General features: G+C 36.4%; 1 protein-coding gene across 1 annotated transcript in view; it reads left to right on the forward strand.

The window, feature by feature from the left end:
- Window positions 1-14,631, forward strand: part of Ptp36E (protein tyrosine phosphatase 36E) — a 224,668-nt gene that overhangs the window by 149,512 nt on the left and 60,525 nt on the right. The window contains exons 4-8 of the mRNA XM_083131173.1: window positions 1,443-1,519; window positions 4,816-4,950; window positions 9,730-9,861; window positions 10,229-10,386; window positions 12,818-12,953. Of these exons, the coding sequence (XP_082987299.1) occupies window positions 1,443-1,519; window positions 4,816-4,950; window positions 9,730-9,861; window positions 10,229-10,386; window positions 12,818-12,953 (638 nt within the window). The remainder of the gene's footprint in view (window positions 1-1,442; window positions 1,520-4,815; window positions 4,951-9,729; window positions 9,862-10,228; window positions 10,387-12,817; window positions 12,954-14,631) is intronic.

Genomic DNA, 14,631 nt, shown 5'->3' on the forward strand with positions numbered 1-14,631 from the left:
TGCTGTCAATATAAAGTAAATCTTGACTAATTTCATATATGTCTGACCTTCATGACATTATAATAGCTATTTTTCGCGATCCGCTTGCAACGCTCCACTAACAACACTCGTTCTAGCATTTTTTTTCAATGCCTTTCCTGGCCGGACGCCGAGCAGGTTCGGCGTACAGAACCCTATATTCCTTGCTGCCTTTCTGGAGGGAAAGCTTGGATCTCTAAAGCACGCGCCCAAATGCTCTCTCTTACGCCCGCGTATGGAGCAGAGGGCTACGTGATTGGTTCACGTGACCCTTCCTGCCTTCTGAAGCAGACGACAGCGGTAGAATTTCTACCCGGTTCTTCGCGCTCGTGCCACTCGTGCTATGTGTTGCTACAATACGCAATATTGACTGACGTAACTTTACCAAACTGAAATATAGCACTTCTTAATGGCCACTGCATTGTATAATTTATCGCACGAACAGCGATGTGCATTAAAAACTAAAAGATCAACACAGTTTTTGTCAAATAAGTTGGTGAAGTCCTTGTGGTAGAAGTTCAGCCTGTGGCTGCTCTACCACTTAATAAAAAATAACAATAATAATAGTTTTGCGGGTTATTATTTTTTCGTTATTATGTAACTGCTTAATATTGTGTCAATGGAAAAGTTTAGCATTGATTTGAAAACTCTTAACATCGAATGGTCTCTGGACAAAATTATTTTAAAATGTTTATCAGCATTCTCAAGACGTAATAAACAGTGGTCTGAATTACTACTGCGCACTGTTACGTTAGTAGAGTGTACGATAGTTGGATCATCCGCCCACCACCGTATCAGAGTGTTTTGCACAGCGCGCCAAGGCGACAGGCCCCTGATTCGAATCCCGGCGTGAGCACGGGTGTTCTTTGTCAGTGTCCCTTCATCAATATCATCACTCATATTCATATTCGCGATTAACCAAAAGTGGTAGAAAAGCGAAGTAAAATAAACCAAATCAATCAGTAGTTGGATCATCCACAACAATGACGTCTACTGTTGTGCAGAGGCGCTTGTGATTCAGGTAGGTTTTATAATGATTTGCGTCATGCCGAAAAGTATAAAACACCAGAGTTCAAAACATTTGTTGCATAGTGAGGCATCTCATTTTCTAGCTAAAGCATGCATGGATGATGATGCTTTATTGAAAACCCAGCTGACTTCAGGGAAATAAACAATACCTGTGGCGACTAATTCCATAAGTAAATTATTAAGCAAAAAAGGGCCGACCCTTCCTTCGGACTTGGCGTTCCCACCCGAAATGCCCATGCTATGCCACTGGTCTTTGGAACAATATAAGTAATATAATCATGACAGCATTTCATAATAATATAAAGATATATGCATGAACTATAGTAATGTATTTTAGTTATATTTGTAAATGATAATTACTTACTGAAACCTTTATTGTTTATTTCAAATTTCAGATGATTATAACAGAGTGGTGCTTGATCCAATAGAAGATGTACCTGACTCTGACTACATAAATGCATCATATGTTGATGTAAGTAGCACATTTGTTCATTAACTATAAATGTAATTTCAATGGAGTATATTTACTGCATAGATGAAAACAGCATTAAATATTAGTAGGCATTATAAACAGTACAATAGTATTGCACAAATGATAACAATTTATTATTTTTCACCATTCTAAAACGTTAACTTCCACAATAGAAAAAAAATTGCTGTGGCCATGATGTTTTATTACCAGAATATAATAAAAACGTTGAATAAAATATGCTTCTTGATTATTATTTTTAATCATTTTATGTGCGTGAGTCATATGCAACTTACACTGTGCTAGAATCAATTATTACACTGCATGCCAAGTGTAATGGCTCACAGCATATTTAAGCATTGTGATTGTTTTTTTCTGAACATTGTTATGGCTTTGATCTGAACATTGAGTCTTTGTTATTTGTAACATGACTCTGCTGTATACTATTGTCTCAATATCGTTCGAGGAGCTGGCCAGCAATAATTCAAGGCCAAATGCACAATTGGTAATATAAAAGAAGTTAATGTACATCTATTCATTTGATCCACACTTTTTAAATTGTTTGTATTAATTGTAACAACAACAGCATTACTAAATAAGATTTTCACAAATCTCCTGCAAAATGTTGTCCATGGGGCCAGTCTTCACATAACATGTATGTTATAGCATTGTAGCGTGAGTTGTCAATGCACCAAGAGGCTCCCAAGGTAAGGAGATGTGTTAAAAATAGTTTTCTCAGCAATATAAATTACTGAGACTTATCAACTTTTTGAATTTGTCATTTTTGCTTCCCGAGAGTGGTGCTTTTGTCACTGAACATGTTCTCTGATTGCAATACCTGACTGTAGAAAATCTGGAGAGAAGCCAATGGCAGTGCTTTCATGATGAGTTTTTTTTGTAAGTATCGGAAACATTAAACTCCTGACTTACTATCCCAAGTAACTAAAACCGTTTGGCTAACTGCCGTTTTTAAGTAGGATAGGTCGGATTTACATTGGATAGCAACATTGGGCCAACCACTTTTGGTTACTTGGGATCATGTTTTAACATGTTTTTACTTGTGCATCACTGCTCTTGCTGTAACCCCTTCATCAAAATTATCATATCATCGCTCATACCTATCTTTGCAATTAGCCAAAAGTGGCAGAAAAACGAAGTAAAATAAACCAAATCAATCAATCGAAAAGGAACTGAACAGACTACATGCGTTCCAGCAATCTCAGAGGGCGAAGGAACGAGTTAAAATAATACTATTGATTAGGGTGTGGAATTTTGCCTATTTGCCTTTTATATTCCTTTGTAGTAAAACATAGGCTTTAATGTTTAAAGTTCGTTTCATGGTGTTTCTTGTCCTAAAACACATCTTTTATACTGCCTATAAATGCCTATTTTCAGGGTTAGTGCGTATTTTGATTAATCGTGCCCAAATATCGCCATTCTGCAAATTTTGCATACTTCAGGTTTATATATATATATATATATATATATATATATATATATATATATATATATATATATATATATATAATAAAAATAATACTTCCATTTGGTTTTCCCTAGATTGAACACTGTAAGGCTTTGTTGATGTATTGACTGAAAACTGGTAGGAGTCTCAATTGGAAGATTGTTTCAAGATATTATTTGTTAATTGTTTTTTCATCATTTGTTCAAATTCAGACAGTCAAGCTGTTTTTGTGAGAATTACTTTTCCCCGCAAATGTGAATTTCGATCAAAGAGTATTAATATTAATAGTTTGTTATCAAACTTTTATGTATAAACTGAAGTGCTAATACAATCTGTGCATTGTAAGAAGAGAATTGAAATAAGTTCACATTCATTGCCTATTTTAATGTCTTTTTTAAAATTTTAGAGTGCCTTTTAAATGCGTATTTTCATACCTTTTCTTAGTTTATAGTGCCTTTTTAAGTGCCTATTTGAGAGGCACTCTATAAATCTGCACCCTACTAATGACTCAGTGGGAAACTGATCATGTTCAGTTCCCAGAGCATTGCTCGAATACTTCACGCACCCAAAGTAATATGCCTTAAATGATGATTGTTACATGTGGAAGCATTCTCTAGGCAGCACATTTGCTATGGTCGTTGCCAGGGGTGCCGACTTGTCAAAATTATTGGGGGACCTCTGATCACTGAAATAATTAATGAATGACTCGCTCCCTCCCTTTTTTAAGTTTTGGCCTCAGTAGTGTTTGGAATCTTGTAAAAGCCCATGAATTCCTCAAAAATATTAAAATTTTCAATTACTGTTCAAATGCAAAATGTCAATTGTTCACGGATGGATATATCACAAGTTCATGCACATCTTCTTTTGAAACTTGTTTTAGTAAAAATGTTAACAATACTCATAATTATATACGTACTTAGTATAGTAATAATTCATGTGTTTTGCTGTCTCTGGTCATAGCCCTCCCCCCAAAAGTTGATGGTTTAGCAGTCTCAGCCCTCCAAAGTTCATGGTCTAGAACATTTCAAATGTGTATTTCAAGTTAAGTTCATGTGGCACAATTCAGAGTAAACTTTACAAGAGAAGCAAAATAATACATTAGATCCTCCTATGGTCGTTGCTATACTCTTTCCAAAAAGGAGGACATTTACCGATTTCTAAAAAATCTGCCCGGACGCCGGACAGACACCTAAAAAGTAGTACATGTCCAGACAAAGGAGGACGTCTGGACACCCTAGGAATGTATTCAAAATATGTTGTGAAAAACATCAGGATAATGTCCAAATTAGGTCCAAGTCTAGTCCAAACTATATCATTATGAACAATCAAATAAAAACATCCAAATGACATCATCCTATTCACGTGAACCATAGAATGTCCAAAACAAGTCCAAATATGATCCATGAATGTCCAGAACATGTCCAAAAATAATCCACAGAATTTACAAAATGTTTCCAAAAATGATCTCCAAATCTCCAAAACATATTGAAAAATGTTCCACACAATGTCAAAAACATATCCAAAAAATATCCAGGGAATGTGTAAATCATATCCTTCTTGGATATCCTATGGATATCCACAACTTTGACACAAATATCCAGAAGATATCTATATCCAAGATGTCTTCTGGATATTTGTGTGCTGTATGGGATAATGATAGTTAAGGATGTGCATTATTAGGCCAATTCATTATTTTTCCTTTGATTGACCTGTAGCACATGTTTGTGTCTTTTACCTTGTCTACACAATAAAGGTTTGTAATTTGTTCCTTCTTTTTTTTTATTAACCCTGTATTCAAGTGCCAGAAAATGTGATTTTCGTATATTATTTCCAGAGTTTGTTGAAGCCAAATGCATACATTGTGACACAAGGGCCAACAGAGAATACAGTAAATGACTTCTGGCGGATGGTTTGGCAGGAAAAGGCTAGCTGTATTGTGATGCTGACCAAGACTTTTGACTTCATTAGGGTAAGGAAATATCCACAAGGAGGAACAGTATTCAACATATGCTTTCATGGACACCCACAGATTTTTTCCAAGAGGGACAAAAGACCCACACATGCATGCAGTCTTGAACACACACACACACACACACACACACACATACAAATGCCCATAATCAGTGGAGGCGATTAGGGGGACGAGGGAGGCAGTTGCCCCCCTACTTTTCACCACTTTTGCCCCTGCGCTATGCTAAACCTTATCTACAAAGGGAAATATACTGTCCAAATTCCCCCTCTCAGTTTTGGCACCCTGCCCCCCGGTTTTGGAACCCAATCACCGCCACTGCCCATAATACTTCAGTAAAGCTGAACTATTATTTCCGTAGATTGCAAAACAAGATAACATTAACGGACTATAAGATTAGGGGCACCATTGACATGGAAATACTATTTTATTTCAAAATTAAATAATGTGCTGGCTTCTGTGGTGGAGTGGTTAGCACAGCATGCTATGATGCCAGGGGTCCTGGGTTCAAATACCTGTCAGCACATGCATGTTCTTTGTGAGTGTCCCTTCATCACTTTCATCACATCATCATTCATTCCCATATTCGCGATTAGTCAAAAGTGGCAGAAAAGTGAAGTAAATAAAGCAAATCAATCAATTAATCAAAATCCAGAAAGATGGCCTAAATACCGCTTTTATGTAAAAATATATAATGTAAATGAGAAATATGTAAAAACCTGAACATATGTAAAAATATGTAACATAAAATTCACATATATTGATCCTAATATCATAATTCACTGACATTTGACATTTTTGCTTGCCTACATATAAAGAAAAAATATGTAATTACATAAATTTCTAGACTCTACTCATAACTTTGAAACTGATGAACATATTTCAGTGAAATTCAATATGGACATCCCTTGGCATTAGCATCGAGGCATGCCTGGACACAGTGGCGTGCCCAGGGGGGGGTTGGTGGGGGTTAAAACCCCCCCCATTGGTTTCGTCATTTAAAAAAATTCAAAGCAGAAATACATTTTATTTCATAAATAGCCAATATTGTAAAATGTTTACATTTGGCAATGAGAAATGTATTTGCTTCTTCAATTACTTTTGATAATATTGGAGTTGAGTGACAGCAATGCACAAGCATTCATTCATTCCTTAGTCACTGAAAAGGAAGTAGAATTTGCTTCTCAGTATGGTCAAGAAAAGAGCCGCAACCCTTGGAATGCGAACTGAAGGAATCCCTCCTCCCCTTTCTTTCACCCTCTTAGGAGAATGACCCTCCCTTTCCTGTTACGACAGTGCTGCTAACTTCCCTTTTCTTTCTTTTCCCTTCTTATACCATTTATGCCAGCGGAGCAAAGTTCTGTGAGATTTGAATCACTACAATTAGTAGGCAAAGTAAGTCAAAATCTTATTTCGCACCTGGATGCATATTTATTTCAAAATATCGATAATTATAATAATAATTGTTGCAGGCAGTAGCGAGGCATGGTTTTATGAAGGAGGCAAGCGATGTTTTGTACAATAGCATGCCGGGAGGGAGGGAGGGATGCGTTATATAGCGCAACTGGCCCAGTCAGTTTCATAAACAAAATAAAAGCAATTAATATGCCAAAATATTATACGTTTTACTCTTGTGCTCTTTACAAATTAGATATTTTTTTCTCAACCAATTTCCAGCCTTCAGTTTATTGAATTTTCTTGTAACATGTGTGAAAGATCTCACTTGAATTTGTGCGTAAATAATTTAGCAGTTGCCAACACTACTGACACTAACACTACTGGTTGCTGTCAACACTGGTGACGTAATTTGAGCTGGACCAAGTTGGATGCATGTTTCAGACATTCGACCGCCCGGTATCTTTGTCCCAAGTCCTGGTGTTCTCTGGGGTTGTAGCGAGTTGCAGTCTGCAAGGTAGCAAGTTGAAGTGGTTGTGTTGTGTGTTACGTTTCTGCGTGTGTAATAGATTTTTGACGTGGAACTAAAGATGGATAGAGAAAAGAGGAGAAATACGTATTAGATTATTTCCAAAAGAAACAAAAAATGGAAGTTGAAGCGTCACCTTCCACAAATAGAACGTCAGAAAAGGTCGATTTAAGTTCAGAGGAATTCCATCCGAATTGCGAGAGTGAAACGTGCGAACTTTCAGACTCTTGATATTCAACAAGAAGGCATAACAGAAGATATTGCAAACCTTGTTGCAACACTATGTCAAGGAACTGTCGAGGTAAGTGACGTTCATTATTTGATAGCAGATATATCCATAGACGGATTTAGAATTGTTTTTCTGGGAGGGCACAGCATGTGCTGTAAGCATACAATCGTGTGTGTGCAGGGGAGGGGGGTGCCCGCGTGTGTATGTCTGGAAGACGTGTGTAGGATGTCACCCTATATCACCAATAAACTTTCGCAGGGCGAGAGAACATGAAGATGAACAAGTTCCCTCAATGATTTCAGGGGCCTCACCGATGGTGGTGTAATCAAAGAGGTCCTGGGTTTGATCCCCTGTGAAGGTGCATTGCACAGTGGTACGTATCCCGATTTAAACTTTAAGTCCAGTCCCGATTAACGTATCTGAATATAAAATGGACTTTACAATCATTTACTTTTTGTTTTGTTCACGAACCCTCGGAAAACGATAGATCCACCAAGGCATTTGAAACCCTGGCGTCGGAGCAGTGGCACTAGTGTCGCTAGTTAAAGCCACGGGGAAGCCTGTGGTTCACGTATTTTCCGAGGTCCCAGAAAGCTTGGTGCTACTATACAGTGTATATGTATGCAACCACATTATAAAATCAGTTTTATTATTTTGTAGGAAAGGGATAAAATTTGTATTACGACACGGGATAGACTAGATAGGCATCCTATTAACTGTAAATATTCCTTACAAATCTTCTGAATATTTCTCTTATACAAACGCAACAAATACAATAAGTAATATACGTGTGCAGTAATAAATTCATTTTCTGAAAGCATCTTTTCTGGCATCAGTGGTCGAAGTAGGTGATGCTGCCTCCAGTTAAGAAAGTTTCACAAATCATACCCCCAATTAGAATAATTTTCATATTGAGCATCCTCCACCTACTGTATTGTCTCCATGTTGATCCATACAAGGATGTACCCCATCGTATTTCCAAAATCGATCAAATATCCCCTCCCTTTTCGGCTACGAATTTCTATTTCGAGCACTGTCTGGCAAGATTTTGTCGGGCTCAGTGACAGATCCTGTGGTGCGGTACTGGGCTTCGGAGGGGAAGGGGGGAGTGGCCCCTTCAACAGTTGGTTTTGCAGTTCCATAACGTTAACATTATACACAATTCCTCTCCATAGACCTAATATGAAAATGAATATGACACATTAATGACACTGTAGTAGAAAATGTTAATTACTGAAGGGGTTCGTATTTGTTTATCGACTGTCAAACAAATGTTTTGACCAATAATATAATAATACAATGCCAAAAATGTACACAATATTTAGCAAATCCATCTCCACAACAAGTACAATGTTGATTGAATTGATGTTTTAAATCCACTTTATGCACAGTAAGGCTAATAGGGACTGGGCCTAAAGTTTAAAGTGAGATCCGAACCACTATTAGCCTCCACCGGGTGGGTATTGAACCTGGAACACCTTGATTACAAGGCGACGACGGTCACACTGAAATGAAACTGTGGTATCGTCATCTTGCAGCAATGAAAAGACGTCCAGTAAATGCTCTTGAAGCAATTGATATATGCATTGAAGTAATATTTCCCTGGGTAAACACACGTTTGCGCATATTATGTACAATCCCGGTAACAACAACATCAAATGATAAATCATTCTCAACTTTGAGACGGTTGAAGACCTATCTTTGAAATACCATTTGCGAAGAAAGATTAAATGGGTTAGCTGCTCTGAACATTCACCGGGATATAAAAGTTACTTGTGACGACATATTGTCAGAACTCGCACAGAAACCTCGATGCCTAAATTTCAGAATTTAAATTGTTGAACTATGGTACCTTATTTATTACTGTCTTTAAGACATCAAATAGTCTTAATCTCTTTAGTGTTGTTACAATGTTGAGTGTACATTTTTTGTTTAAAAATTATATTTGAGCAATTAAATATAAAATATTAATAATTTGGAAATATTGAAGCAGGTGCTTTTATATGATGCAATAAAAACATGAAGCATCCATAGCAAATACATTGATTGCGTTCATTGGGGTAAAATCCAAGTATATTAATTATCTAATTTATTACAAGAAATTTGACCTGTGAACTGGAAAATGTATTGGATTCATAACCCCCCCCTTACGAAAATCCTGGGCACGCGCCTGCCTGGACATGCATCTCCATGTTATGGAAGGTATTCGTAATCAGCCTTCAATTTGTGCAGGTACAGTTGTCACATGCGTTGCCGTAGAGAGTAGCACCACCACAATTCTATCCTCCTGTAACCATGGTTCTCATGTACCAATGTAAATTCATGTCATATTTCACTGAATTGCATCTATTAGTTTGAAAGATACAAGGGAAAATTAGGAGCTTAGAGTGAGGGAAACATCCTGTATTTGAGATATGCTGAAAATACTATTTTAACTTCTGCGGCAGATTTTTGTCCATTTTAACAAGCATTAAACCCTTATTTAATATGCATGTTCATTCTTAGTTAATGTATACGATCAGTATTTAGCAATAGCTTTGGTCATTTTGTTGGAAGTGTTACAATATTGATTTTAATTGTCAGTGTCTAAATTAATTGTCATAATTATGTATTATTTTTATCACAGGTGATGTGTGTTCAGTATTGGCCTGCAGGGATAGCTACAGAAGAAAAATATGGTGATGTCACTATTGTTATAAAGAATGAAGAAGAGTTGGCCAATTTTCACATCAGAACAATTATGTTAAGAAAAGAAGGAGTAAGTCCAGTCATTTATTTATTATATTTTTTTAATAGTACAGTAGTCCAGTAGTATGGACTGAACATTTTTTGGTGAATTTCAAAAACATGTAGGGCTAAAAAATTGTGTTACGATTCTGTAGTCACGTACACCAAATATTAATGACTTTAAATGATTTTTAGTTGATGTGTACTGATATTAAATATTCATGTGTTTTGACAAGTTGCATTATTTGATCCAGTAACACCCTCACTAAAATATAATTATCTTAAAATGAATTTTAGTTATATAAAATTGATCTTGAATGTGTTTTAGTTTAAATCAATTTTACCAACATATTTCACTGTTACAGAATTTTAACAACCACCATTTATTATTTTTGCAGGAAGAAGGTGAAAGAATATTGTACCAATTTCATTACACAGAGTGGCCCAGCCATGCATGTCCTTTTACAAGTGCAATTCTGGAATTCAGGCGTCGTGTCAGGGTAGTACTGAATAATCGTCCAGCACAATTGGATGGCCCTGTAGTAGTTCACTGCAAGTAAGTTGAACAGATTTCTTGCATACAACTAATAATCTTTTAGGTTTACACAGTTTAATTAAGGTGCATGCAAAATAATCTTACACAGTTATTTTTAGTGGTTTTTGTTTGATTTTATCTGTGACATTTTGTTCTGGTTTCCCAGAACTTTTTCAAGCTACACATACAACAACACAACCTCGCATGGCTAGTCACTCTACACTTAAAAGGAATGAATGTAGAGTGACTAGCCATGTGAGGATGTGTTGTTGTTTGTGCAGCTTGAAAAGTTCTGGGAAACCAGAAACGTCGCAGATAAAATAAAATAAAAACCACTAAAAATAACTGTGTTTGATTATTTTGCATGTACAAAAAGTGGTTATGTGAACCTTCAAGAAAAACATTAATTAAGGTGGTCCTTTTTTTCAAATAGCTATTATGTAATTACAACACATCTTCGTTTTATTTTTCCTCACCAATTGTCACAATAATGCAACAGTTCACAATTTACTGTAAAATACACCACATGCTTCCTATTCATATTTTAAACTAACATTTTTAAAAATAAAAATATTTTCTTGTATTGATATTTGCCACTGTAATGTTCACTTGCTTCTAGCGTTTTCAACTTAATACATGTGCCCACGACTAAATACTTACATTTCTTTTGATTTACCTTTAGTGCTTCCTATTTACAACTCGCATTTATTTATTTATTTTAAAAATCCTGAAAACAGAGAAAATCCATTTTACATAAGACCACTTGTAAGTGGTCCAACATTGTGCGATACATTTGAGTGGTACATACAGCTGTGCATTGTCTGCATATTGATGGTACTGGTGTGCTGCCATTACTGTTAACTTTAAAGTGATGACAATTTATTGTTAGTTTTCACAGTCCAGATCATGCGGTATCACCCATCTCAATAATCGACCAATGGTCCTATGAAATCGAAAATAAATGATTCCCGGATAACAATATTGTCATCTTCACCTCAACCACGGTGCTATAAAATAGTAGCTGGTGAGGTAAAAGGGGGTGGGGTGATGCAGTCAATATAACAAATTCACGTCATGGCTAAAGTTGGTCTATGTGTGCCGGAGCCAGTGATGGCATCATAGTGGGGCAGGGCGATGGGTACCACAATTCACAGCGAAATGAGTGCACGAAAGAGCCAGATCTTAGAGCTAAGTTAGCAACAGTGCTCCCAAGCTGCTGAAGAGAGAAGGACCTCAGAGAAACTGTCCCTCATCCCCTTAACTAGCATGAAACAGCCATTTTTCAAGCAATTAACATCAAGAAAAGCATCATTCATTTATTGTGGATGACACAATACTGGTGAAAGCTTCCACTTTGATTTATGAAACATTATAGATGAACAATGTGCTTTGATTGAAATTTGAAATGAGCAGAAAAGAAATACTGTCATATGTAATAATTTATTTTATATATTTGATATACAGTGGAAAAAAAGAACTGTTGGCACAATGCAGAACCACTTCTATTTTACCATGCAACACAAACCTAACCTCTCCAACATTACTCTGATTGGACTATGTTGTTCTGGTTTGTAACAAGATTGGTGTTTTTTTTCCTCATGAAATATCACTTCTTTTCTTAAGTCAATAGCAGCAATGGTGTAATTTTTTTATATCAATGCAGTAAACAATAATATGTGTTTAGACATTGAGAAGGATGCAAATTGAAAATATTGTAACAATTTCATTGATATTGAATAATTTGAAAATGTTTTGTTAGTCCATTACAGCACAGTATCAGCAGCTACTATTGTGTGTTATTTCTAATGTAAGGGCTTGTATGGGATGAAAAAATATCATCATCTCTTGCAAGATGAAAAGCATACTTTACTTGGAGATAGGGCTGAATTGATATCACTTTGAACCGATGCCGATATTCTTACCAATTCCCACCGATATCGATACTTGAAAATTGTAATAATTAGAATTTGTTCAAAATATTGACCAATATTTGTATATAAATATTCTTCTCCAATTATTTTCTTCTCCAACCCATTTACCAAGAATTTTCTTTAGAATATTCAAGAATTGCATCAGAATATTAAAATAGATATTATGTAATCACAAAATATAGTTTTTCGTGCAAAATTAGTGCAAAATAAATAGAAAGATTGAATTTTGCATAATTAAGTGTTGCGCAGCATTTTTACAGTTCCCGTGAAAGACCAAAATGGCAGAAAAGTATCAGCTGGGATCAGTAGATGAATTTCAGCCAATACTTTCTGATACTGACACATTGGTATCGGCTCAGCCCTACTTGTAGATGATTTTTTTTGTTCAAGAGAATGACCATACAAACTCATTCCATTACATTGCACCTGATACTGACAAAATAAAAATTTAATTCATAAATGTCCTAATTTTATAATTCTGAATAAAAACCTGATAAGTGATTATATCCCTCATGTTTCAGTGATGGTGGAGGTCGGTCGGGAGTCTTCCTTGCTGTTGATGCAAACATAGAGCTGCATGAGGAAGAAGATTCTTTTGATGTTTATGGATACCTGAAAAAGCTGAGACAATCCAGGAAGGGCCTTATTGAGGCTTTGGTAAGCTCAGTAATGTTTGAAGGACAGGAACTAGCTAATTGACAAGGTTACTTTCAAGGGAAAACAAATCTTTCCATGCTTTCCAGAATTCTCCAGCATGTATCAGACTAGTGAATCAAAAATTGCATCAAATTTGGTGAAATCCGGAAAGCTTCATGCTGAAACAAATGAAGACTATGGTAGGAAAGTGCATGCATGTTTGCGTTTATTAGGAAAAAGTCACTGATAGTGACTGAACATTATATATTTTCACTTAGCGACATCTTAATTTACATGTGCGTGACATTCGGCTTGACATTCTGTACCGTATCACTCCACAGGCGTGACTCGAACCTAGGATGCCGGTATCATAAATCAATAAGCTAATAACTTCATAAAAGGGGTTACGGAAGAAGCTGGAAAGAGCTTCCTTCAAGCACATAACACCAGCAACCTTCAGTGGATGTTCAAAAATCCACTGATGTGAATTCTACCAGAACTCGCAGGGGAAACAAACAAACACAGCTTTATGCGAAAAACACCGTTATCGAGAGACGCGCTCGAGTTAACAGTTTAACCAATTGAAAGTTCAAATTTCAATTATAATAACTTAATAACTTCACTCTCAGTTTCTTTTAGATTTACGTCTGATACAGTTATTGCGAGTAAGCTCCCAAGTTGTCGTTAACAAAAGGATAAGGAGAGAATCAACGACCAAAAAGTTAGAGTTTAGAAGACCGGATTCCACAAGTATAGGAGCCTGGAGTTATGCTCCTTTGTTCGTTTTATTCCAGGGTAGGATCACGTCAAAGCGAGGACCAGCGGAGACGAGAACTTCCTACTGCACTACATGTACGAACATTCTTATGTCATTTCCTCACCCCGCCTGTTCAGTCAACAGAAGTGTTTAAATCAAATGGTTAAGTGTTGTTCTTATTTGACAGAGGCAAGCCCCCTTAGCTTAGTTGTGTGTGGTTCTTCATTATCAGGGGTGTCACCCCTTACCCTTAGTGTTGCTTTTGCTTAGCAAGCGAGTTGCTACAGGCTCTCACATAGCCTGAGGTTTTATCCCCTAAATCTGCTTTAGAGATTAGATAGTACTATTGTCTACAAAATGGATATAATGAATCAGAACAAGTTTCAAAGCAGATGATGCCATTTTGATTCAACAGCCACACCAGCTCTGGAGGCCAGTGTAAAATGGTGAAAGCTTTGTTGGACTCTGGTGAAATACGGAATGCCGAAGCTTGCATCAGTGGTGCACCAGCCTTCCGCTGGTGGAATCTGGAAAGAACGTTTTGTAAAAGCTCATTAATCAGGATTAAAAGCTCATTTCTATAACCATATTTTGTTGTTTATTTACAGATATACTAGCAACTTGCTTTACCTTATATATCACTTCAAAGCAATTAAGCAAAAAAAAAATGCAAATCCTCTCATCTAAAAACACAGGCCTGTGAAATTGAAGTTGTTGAAAAATACAAGAGACGTGTACGCTGAGTTTTATGTTATTGGGTGTGCTGATTTCGAAAATGACCTCCATTCTTTTCCATCACGTCAGGATTTTTTGTAAAATCGATTTCGATATTTTTGCTAAAATCCTATGTAAAAATGAATTTTCGCTAACAATTTTGCATGCACTATCTGGCAAGAGTGGTTTTGATCCATTTAAATCTATGTAAAATCTATGCTTGGTGAT

Source organism: Lepisma saccharinum, chromosome 1 (assembly GCF_977018435.1).
Source record: "Lepisma saccharinum chromosome 1, izLepSacc3.1, whole genome shotgun sequence".
In the NCBI taxonomy this organism is placed as follows: domain Eukaryota; kingdom Metazoa; phylum Arthropoda; class Insecta; order Zygentoma; family Lepismatidae; genus Lepisma; species Lepisma saccharinum.